General features: G+C 34.3%; 1 protein-coding gene across 1 annotated transcript; it reads right to left on the bottom strand.

Annotated features, from left to right (window-relative positions):
• Nucleotides 1-4,656: 4,656 nt before the first annotated feature.
• Nucleotides 4,657-9,783, bottom strand: LOC127852489 (uncharacterized). The gene is made up of 3 exons (XM_052386445.1): nucleotides 9,599-9,783; nucleotides 6,920-7,490; nucleotides 4,657-6,551 (listed from the first exon to the last, which is right to left on the bottom strand). Exons 2-3 carry the CDS (start codon nucleotides 7,473-7,475, stop codon nucleotides 4,657-4,659), a joined length of 2,451 nt encoding a protein of 816 aa, XP_052242405.1. The 5' UTR covers nucleotides 7,476-7,490; nucleotides 9,599-9,783.
• Nucleotides 9,784-10,740: the final 957 nt, after the last annotated feature.

Below are 10,740 nucleotides of genomic sequence, written 5' to 3'. Positions count from 1 at the left end.
TACGTAGCATAATACAATCAGAGGGAACATGCATCATTGAGAACATATATCAGAAATGACAATATGTAATACATCTGTCTTATAACGAAAGCATGGAAACACTAGAGCATTAGTCATATCCTACATGTTTTCATTGTTATAGCTACACGTAAAACATTTAAAAGACATTGTAATGAGTGGGTGGTGATCAACAACAATAGTACCATGTTGAGTGCAATGGTTACAATTGATGTTTGATTATGAATCAAATAATAAATGTTTGTAACACACTAATCAAGTATGACATAAACGTCAAGTGCGTTCGTTCGCAATTATCAGTAATTAGTGATAAAGGTACATAAAACCAGAGAACATGACGACAGGTGCACTTCAAGGCATTAACTTGCATAATGGCAGATGTGCAGCGTTTGCTATGGAACAAATTGCGTTGCTCTTATCTTTTCATGACTTCATAAAGCACACCTGTTGATACAATTACAAAAATATGTAAAAGAAATGTAATTTCTTTTTGTTTAAGAAACTGTTACGTATTTTAGTGATCTAAAAGTGTGTTTTATAGTTTATGCATAAATCTGATATACACCGTCAAGTATATAACAAGATGTTATCCAGTACTGTAAAATAAATATGTTGACTGATGCTCTGATGATTGAGAAAAGGCGACACTTAAATATACATGTAGACAGGAGAGCGAGAATTTGTGTATTTTGTGTAACCCATAATGTCTTCATTATTGAAGACGATTTTTATTTTCTTGTTATCTGCCCTTTGTATGAACCTCTCAGATTAGAACACTTTGATAGAAACTGGTATGAAAGAGTTCGAAGCATCGCATTGTTTTTAGTATGATGTCTGACTATAGCGAAGACAATATATGGTCACTAGCTAAATTTTTGCATATAGCAACTTTGCTAAGAAAAACATCGTTCATCAGCGGAAATAATGATTCAACTACCGCATGAATAATTTTCCCCGAAACGGAAAACATAATTGTATATGTATATACATATATTTTGTTACCATTTGATTCTTTTGCATGATATGTGTTGTTTGATTTCTTAATCTCATGTGTAGTATCATATGTAAATACACGATGTTTTGTGTATATTTATAATATCACTGTTACATACATGTATATGCTGAATCTGTGTATTCTGGTCTGGAGGCCCTAAAATACGAATAAACTATATTGTATTTTATTGTATTATAATCTTTACTGCCCCAGAAATTGAAGAATTATGCGAATATGATAATCCACTTTCATAATTGTTTGAACTTATATTCTTCTTTATGACTTATTTGAAAAGGAACATATATAATTAGTTACTGTTTACGTTTCGTTACTTACTTTCCGCACGTGTGATCTGATTCGATTGGTTTTGTTTTAGAACTTATCAAACCAACTGATTCATGGATAAGTCTTTTATAATTTGTTCTAATGCTGTTGGTTTCCTAAGCGGTAAGATCTAAAACATACACATGTGTACAATGGCGCCCGTTTACACAGCATGACATATCAGCTTAGAAAATACAAAATACATTGTGTCGTTCAAAGATTTTTGCATGGTGCAATTTCAGAATACGCAAGAGATGAAAGTCTTTCATATTAATAAATGTCTACGTTTTGAAATCATTGAAAATCAACAACGACAGACACAAATAAAGTTTCCATACACGATCATAGGCGCTCGATGTCAATGACAATGTTTTTTTTATAATTTATTGATTTATTTATTTTTTAGTTACCCGTTGTTTATTATAATGCATACACATACTAAATTAATATAAAAAAATCTTCCGACAAAACGTTTTCTTAAAAAAAGATAGTTCGACTATGAATGTATAGATATTGACAAGGTAAATCACTCGCCATTTTCTAAAGCAACGGAAGTGCGTCATTATGCATAATTAAATCGCTGTCACCCCGCTCGCTTATTGAAATGCGCGCGCAGGCCGGGAACCTCGCTCTTTATACACAATAACAGCCACTAAGCACTATGGGCGCCAGATTTGATTTTTGACGTGCTGATTTTTTTTTCTGGAAATCACCATGGCAGACGAAATCAAGTTAAACAATTTGTAAGGAATGATTCATGTGTATGCAATTTACAATATCTTTTGTTGATTGCCCCATTAATTGAGTGAAACAATAGTTACAAGGATTTATCACATCGTCTGTGGATGTTTCTGTTGAAACTGAAAGTAGATAGAGAAAGAGCGAGGTTCCCGGCCTGCGCGCGCATTTCAATAAGCGAGCGGTGTGACAACGATTTAATTATGCATAATAATTCTTGTACGTTTTTGATACACTACGCTACGTTTATCAAGGATCAATCGGCCCCGTCCCGACACGTTACTACTAGGGTTACGATATGTTTACTGTATCCAGTGAACCCGAACAATATTCGTTACACCGGTATGTAAATAAGGTTCCATTGCTTCGTTGGTAGACCGACTATAAATCAAAGGATCGCGGATCCAATTCTCAGCCCGTCCACATAACATAATCGGCAGATGACGGTAATTCTCCCACTGATTATGTAATTATTAATGGCTAATTAGCTTACCAATGGGAAGTGTGAGTTTGTTTACTGACCGCTGTACTATGACTGTTAAACTGTTAAAGAAAAGATCTTTTTTAGTATACGATTTAGAACAGGTAAATAGAAAATTATATCAATAAGTATTTATATAACATAGTCAACTATTACAGAGCGTTTGTTGTCTGTGTAATTATCAACATTGATGCATGTAATATATTTGCAGATTACATAATAATACAACTGTGTTGATATATATTGCTGCGTATACATTTGTATTCAACTTTCGACTTCTTATTTAAACTTTCCGATAACGAAACATATGTTGACATAACCATAATCCTCTTGCGATTGGTACGCATATACACTTGGAGACTTTTCTAACGCATCCCTTAATCATATCAATATAGCTCCCTTATTTTTGAACGGCTTGTGTTGAAATTTGGACCAAGAATAATTCAACACATATCTGATAATTCCTGAAAATTTAATTGAAATTGAAAAACAACAAATTATAAAACAAATTAAAAACGTCACTTCAAAAGTCAAATTCGCAAACTCGAACAACGTTAAATACTAACAATGTGAAAAGTAAAACGCATAAACTTACACGTCTTAATAACTGACCGGCTTGCAACATGCCGATTGAGCCGTTTCGCTCCTGAATATTCATACGAGCCATATTGTTTTTTATTTAATTAATGTTATGTTTTTCTTGTGTAAAAACTTACTTAGAATTATGAAATTGAAATTAAATTGGAATAACATGTATATCGCCTTTTACTACACTCGGTAATTTCTCTAACGCAACACTTTTAAAACTTACATATCTCAGTAATGAGTATTTTTCTTTAAAATTGCACATGTGATCATTTGACTACAATATGTGCAAGCTAACGATAAAATCATTCATCCGTGACGATCGGACGCTTTAGCAAGGCAAGCGGGAAAGGTAGCCTGTAAAATGCAAAGTGCGCGATTGCGCTCCTGAATATCCATACGAGATATATTGTTTTGTAAATTAATTTTATGTTTTCCTTGTGTAAGAACCCACCTAAAATAATTAAACTGAAATAAACCTAGAATAAATCGCGTTTCAACATTTCCACGTGCAAAAAAATGGAACCACACCTACCCGACGTGCTAAAGCGTTCAATCGTCACGGATGAATGATTTTATTGTGAGCTTGCATAGAATGTAGTCAAATGATCGTATGTAAAAATTTTAATCAATATCTTTACTCCTAACTGAGATATCAAAGTTTGAAAAGTGATGCTTTAGAAAAGTCCCCAAGAGTATAGTATACCAAACTATATTGCATCATGTAACTGATTTTGTCTAAATCATTTAAGTTTAACAACAATTAAATCATTTCAATGTTCTTTTTTAAGAGTTGAACATTAATGTAAAACCACGATATATCGTAAACTATGTGGTCAGCTTCATCATATGAACGTTCTTTTCTCCGTTGAGGATCGAACCCACAATTTTGATTTCTTGGCTCAACACACTTGAAACGGAGGCTCCAAAACTATTTTTAATGATATTTAATAGCTCAAACACTTTAACACAGTTTCAGTTACATATCTTGTGTTGTTCGATTTCGTAAAAGTTTCAAACCATAGCTGAAATAAGCTGTGCTATGCGCTAACTACAATACACATGTTAACTTAACAAATGTTTGGGCATCGTTGAACACTTTTACAAGGTAAGAGATTGACTTATTTGCATTCCATTTAGAAACATAATTTTTAAGAGACATTCATACAGTCTTAAAATGATAAGTGGGCTGAAAAAGTAATTCTTCACATCTTACTACCCCTTCAATGTATTGTCCAATTAAAAATAATGACATGTTACACTCATTATTGTGGTCCGTTCGTTAGATGTGTATGGGAATCCCAAAGACGTCATATGCGTGCTACTGGAAGTCGTTTCCTTATATTAAGTTTATCCATTAAATAATTACCAAATGTTTATAATAGTCGATTTTTCTAACTACGCGCCGAGGAAAACTCTGTATAGCTTATCACTTTCAATAACAAATCATCTTACTTAATTATTGTATGTTAATTACCTAAGACATCTTTGTTTGTGAAATGGTTGTTATTTTGCTTTATACTTGATTACTGTTATATCTCACATGTGAGCTATTATATCCTCTATTGCGTTTTCTTAGGCAACAAGCCTCGTCATATATAATCTTTGCCTTTTCAACTTGTCCGTCCATTTCTAAAGAATGGCTAAGTAGGACCAGCGCCGTATCTTTGTGAAACAATGGTTCCTCTGAAACACATTTCTCGAGCTGATGGAATGCTTTCAGTGCTTTGGTTTGATTGTTTAATTCCTTTTGTAACATCAGTTCCACGAAATGAAAATATGGCTTGGGATCCAAGCTTACATATTCCATAAGGTCATCCATATCTGACCGTTGATCAATTGGTCGGAATACAGCATCAAGCCATCCACGAGGAAAACATGGTTTAAGAGTTTCAACAAAAAGTAAGCAATGGCAGATATTTGCATATAAAGCACCTGTATTTATTAACGCCAATGCATTGTCTCCAAAACCAGTTTTAGGTACATACTCGACTTCTCCTGAACAGTTACACACTGATTCAACAGCGAGGTCGCTGTAGGCTGTTTCTACTTCTTTCAAAAGTCCACTTGCTCCAGTGATGTCACCTACGCAAACCAAAACGGTAGCGAACTTCAGCCTACCTGAAACAGCGTCGGCAAACGTACCTTCTTTGAGGCTTTGCAAAACAGAATCAGACAGTTTGCAATTTTTCTGAATAGATTCAGCGGCCATTAGAATGCCTAAGTTAGCTTGCAACAAATATCTATATCGTTCCGTTGCCTTTTGCATGAAAGTATCTCCTTGTTGGTGTAATATTTCACAACGCGACAGTTTTGCCTTGTTTATCTCGATTTCTCGTTCTACATCGTAATTCGATGGATCATCGTATAAAGATGGCTCCTTAAGACCCCTCAAAATGTAAGCTCTACAAAGAAAGTTCCCAATTTTCGAACGGATTATTTCCTGTGTTTCAGAGATATAATGTTCAGAGGTTTTAATCCTATTGTATAGTTTTCTCCCAAACTCATCACACTGAATCTTCAGTATGGCTAAAATAGGATAAGCCATGATATCTTTGATACACTCTCCAACCTTTTCCCTCAGGGTGGCATCTAATCTTCCTTCAAACATATCCAGACTGTAAATCATGTAATGGGGATTGTATCCATTTTTGAGGCATTGGTAGATCCATTCTAAACATTTGCGTGTACATTCCAATATACTATCTTGTCTAAACATGTCTTTCCCGTATTGCTCTGTTACAAAAAATAAGGCTGTTTTACAGTAGAAACTCTTAATAGCGTCCTTATATTGTTTGTTTACAATTGTCTTTATTAGCATTTTCATCAGAACCAAACACTGTATTTGCGAATTATTCATGTCAAACATGAGTATCCGTTCTCCTAATGTGGTAGACATCCTAAACTCAGTCCTTAAATCTTCGCTCTGCTTATGCCCAACTGCAACAATAAAGCAACCGCTTTCAATGACACGTTTCCGTACATCATCCTTTGGCCACGGTTTATCTTTTGTTCTGTCTATCCAGTCCATTGCCTCTTTTGGAAGATGGGAACAATAATACGCAAAGACATAGTCCTCATCGATTCCTCGTGCATTACTCGTCCGATTCACAGCCGGACCATGGAGCTCGTCAACTATATCGACACGATACTGCATGAATTCGCATTTAAGATACACTTTACCATCTTTACCTTGCTCATACATTTCATCGTCATCAACTTGAGCCATTAGAGTGGGTTCTTTACCGTTCATGGCTAAAAGATTGCAGTACCCTGGAGAAGTGTCTTCCTGTTTATGTACCAATAGATTGTCGAACCCTTGCTTCCATTCATCAATTTCCAGAATGACCCTATTGTCATTCTCTGAAACCAACATGTCTACATCGGAATCTAACCCAAAAGTGGTCGTTCCTGAAAGAAAAAACACAACGTTTGTTTAACAATATATTACTATTACATTCATTACAACGTAGATGTATTTGGTTTTGCATTTACTGTGGACGGTATCCTTTATTGACATCCGAAAAGGTTTACATGGGATCGTAAAGGTTTACATGACGGAATCTTTGTACGCATATTCATTTATGTAATGTTTGCATTTGATGATAACGTTATTTGTGGTCGGCGCATATAAGATATATATCAAAGTTAGATGAGTGGACAATATATGTTATCGATAACAGAGAGACATATTTAAATAGTCTCCCGTTTGCTCATAAATATATGTAAATCATATATAATGAAAAAGTATTTCTATGATAGATTAATGAACGGTGTACCTTCAGATTGACTGCCGAAATGGTACCATGTCACATTATCATCTTGAAGGCGCCAGTGGACAGTATTTATGCTTTCTATTTCCAGCCATGTGTTTCTTCGTGCTTCTACCAGTTCTTCTGTAATCCCTATTTCGGCTAGTACTTTCGACACAAAAATAGACAGTTCAGTGTCACTTAATTTAAATACATATTCATCAGTGTTTGGACACTGCCCAAGTTCTGAAAAATTTAATCGCACTTTATCATCATTATTGTTTACACTACTATATACATTCATAGTATTTTCTTGTCCTTTGCTGAAGTTTTGACTATAAATGTGCTCATCTTGTTTCGCTGACAGATTCTGACTACATACAACTTTTGTTGGTCCTATTTCTTTCCAATGTGCTTTATAACCACTGCATGTGCGTACTTTATGTTCTGCAGCATCCAGACCTTTGTAGTGGTATGAATCAATATCTTCTTTATCATGCTCATCCTCTTCTATGGCTACTTGATTTAAACGATCCTGACTCGCATCAGCGGATGAGGAGCGTAGGTATAACCTCTGTTCCATTTGCCTTTTCCGATTCTGAAACACGTTTTATTATCTTTTGAAAGCTCTATAGCATTACAGTGTGTCAATTTTCAATTTTACAGTCTGGCACAAAAACTAAAATGATTAAATTTTAAAGACACATGTCTAGGGCAATTGTAAAGCTGATAATCACTCGGTAACGTGTTCATATATTGATTAGGTAGAAAGCATCAATGAATTAAAAGTTAGCGATGTATCACTAAGGTTTACGCGAGATTGTGATGACTATGTATTAAAAACGGCGGATTTATTTTGACATTTTTTCCGACAAGGGGTTCATTTATATTCAGGCAGATGTTGTATTGTGGAATATATGCATGTTGATTACGACTGTGTTATCAACACATTATTCCATGACATGAAGATACATATTGTTGACCGAAACAAATTGGATGGATGGATGGATGGATGGATGGATGGATGGATGGATGGATGGATGGATGGATGGATGGATGGATGGATGGATGGATGGATGGATGGATGGATGGATGGATGGATGGATGGATGGTTCGATGGATGGATCGATGGATCGATAGATAGATAGATAGATAGATAGATAGATAGATAGATAGATAGATAGATAGATAGAGGATAGATAGATAGATAGATAGATAGATAGATAGATAGATAGATAGATAGATAGATAGATAGATAGATAGATAGATAGATAGATAGATAGATAGATAGATAGATAGATAGATAGATAGATAGATAGATAGATAGATAGATAGACTTTTTTCCCTTCATTCATGAAGAGCATAACATATAATACAGATTATAAACAATTAAATACAATCGAGTATATACACATACAAGAGATCAAAATGAAGCAACTCAGTACAGATATTATATTATTTACAAAGATGAGGAACACAACTAGAGTATATATAAAAATAATTGTTAGGTCAATGACATGAATAAAGTCAATGATAATGATTTTAGTTCACACACGCACGCACGCACGCGCGCACGCACGCACGCATAAGAATATATACGTTTACATATATATATTATTTTCTGTGTATAAATACCATAAACCGGATCCGAAATGTGAGCACATTAATTTCTGTTACGTTGCCAACACACGCCTGTATTTTCGATATCGGTTGTAGAGAATATGCACAATTTTTATTAGTCGTAGATTTTGTTGCAGTATTGTTTGCAGCAGACGTCGTAGGAGTGTTTATTAACTATATATGTAGTAGTAGGCTTTCACGGTAGATAACTTACATAAATAATTATTTTTCACGACCATTCGTTATCCGTACTTAAAGAACACCTAATGCTTCACGGAAAAGGAATTTCAAGTCTCACTTTTGATACATAATTGTGTTTTTCTTATGTTCGTTTTTATCCGGACAAGAATGGCAGCCGATAATGTGAGTTCACATCATTAATCGTATTTGCGTTTATTTAATTCGAGTTCCGATTTTTTCTCGTTGAATTCCCTTAACTAGTTCAGTGAATTACATTTCACCCTGTTCTGCGTCTATATAAACAACGACACAGATAGTTTTCGAGCGATATTACATAATGTATAGACATAAATATAACGCCTGTCACAGAAATCGGACAGTGGAGAGTAAACACTATCGCTAGACCACGGACTGTAGTCAATATACGCTCCGTGGCTTAACAGCTACAACGCATTATGGTGTTTTGCAATATACTGCCATTTTACTGATGCGTTTAAACACACAATTGAAGCATTTAAAGCGGCTTAAACTATTTAAAATATACGTGGAAACTGCATACATCATTTAAACATTTTTAATTATCTGGATATAAAGAATTAAAGTGAACATAGAAAAGGCATTTTAAAGATGAATATATTCCTCATTAATTCACTAATCTAAACGAAAATATACATCTAATTCAATAAATGTAAACAAAAGTCAACCACCATTAATACATAGACATACAACTCTCGCATAAGTGTTACTGTTGAATCGTAAATGTTGAACCGCTTGAAAGTGTGCCTTACAGCGTGTTCACTTTTGTTGTCAAATTCATACGATGGTTTTACCTTTCACGACTAGACAGTATGATAACATGTAAATTGTCCGTATATCATAAACATTAAGAAAAGTTGAATTCCTTACGCTTCACCCTTCCGTTTAACTTAATATTTTCATTCTATGCAATCCATTCTTTAGGAATGTAGATCTATTTATAAACAAAATGTCCTTTAAGTTAAATGTTAACACCACCCTCTTGCATTAATTTCCTGTGTTTTCAATCGTAATACACCGACTATCTCCGGAGCCTCCGTCAGATATTGATTTATAAAATAAATCGTCAATCGGGACTCCTCGGACAATTCCGCCATATCGGCGATCGTCTCTCGGGTGTATTTGGTGGAAGGATATGTCTAACGCCTCTAGGCGGAAGATATTACACCGAAAATATAGTTCGGGTTACACACCATTAAATTTGCACTGAATCAACCGATAATATAGATATATAAGGACGAATATATTTAAGGAGTAATATAATAGAATATTTATTAATGTTATTGTTTAAAATTAGATATTTTGCATGCAAAATATTCAAATTTTAATAAAATGCTAAGAAAGCCAATTAGTTGTTTATTGAAGTGAAAACATCAACATTATTCAAACTTAAAAGAATCAGTATTTCTTAAATTATATTCATTGCAACATTGCTGATGTTCGGCTGCAGGCGACAAACTTTGAGATTTAATCAATATGTCTATGTTCTATACCATCAACAATCGTACAACACTGTACAGTGGTACAGAGAAAACTCTTCGATGTAATATAAGAAATAGTAAACTCCACGTTGGTCCCAATGGCATTATAGTGACCAGCCAGGCAGTCACAAACTGTATATTTCATGTAATGGAATAAGTGGGGCTTGATTGAATTTGAAAAACGATTTTTTTCTGTACATTTGATGATGGCAACCATACAGTACTTCTGGCAGATATTGTTTATACTTTATCCTAGGCATTTTAATTCCAGATGTTGTTATAATCCCGGCCAGGCAACTAGCTTTTCAAAGCTTTAAACAATCCAGTGCCTTTAAAATTAAGGACAGTGTAACAATGTTCAGTTTTGTAATATTAATATATTAAGGCATAACTTTGCCCTTGGAAATGAACTCAATTCAGAATGGCCTCTCAAAATAAGACATACTGTATTGGAAATGTTAAAACTGAGCTGTGGTGTTGTTAAAATTTATATTATCTATCTTTTAAGAAACTTTAAGATACATATCACAG

Source organism: Dreissena polymorpha, chromosome 12 (genome assembly GCF_020536995.1).
Source record: "Dreissena polymorpha isolate Duluth1 chromosome 12, UMN_Dpol_1.0, whole genome shotgun sequence".
In the NCBI taxonomy this organism is placed as follows: Eukaryota; Metazoa; Mollusca; class Bivalvia; order Myida; family Dreissenidae; genus Dreissena; species Dreissena polymorpha.
Note: the sequence above shows the minus strand (reverse complement) of the source record. Positions and strands in the feature narration are given on the sequence as shown.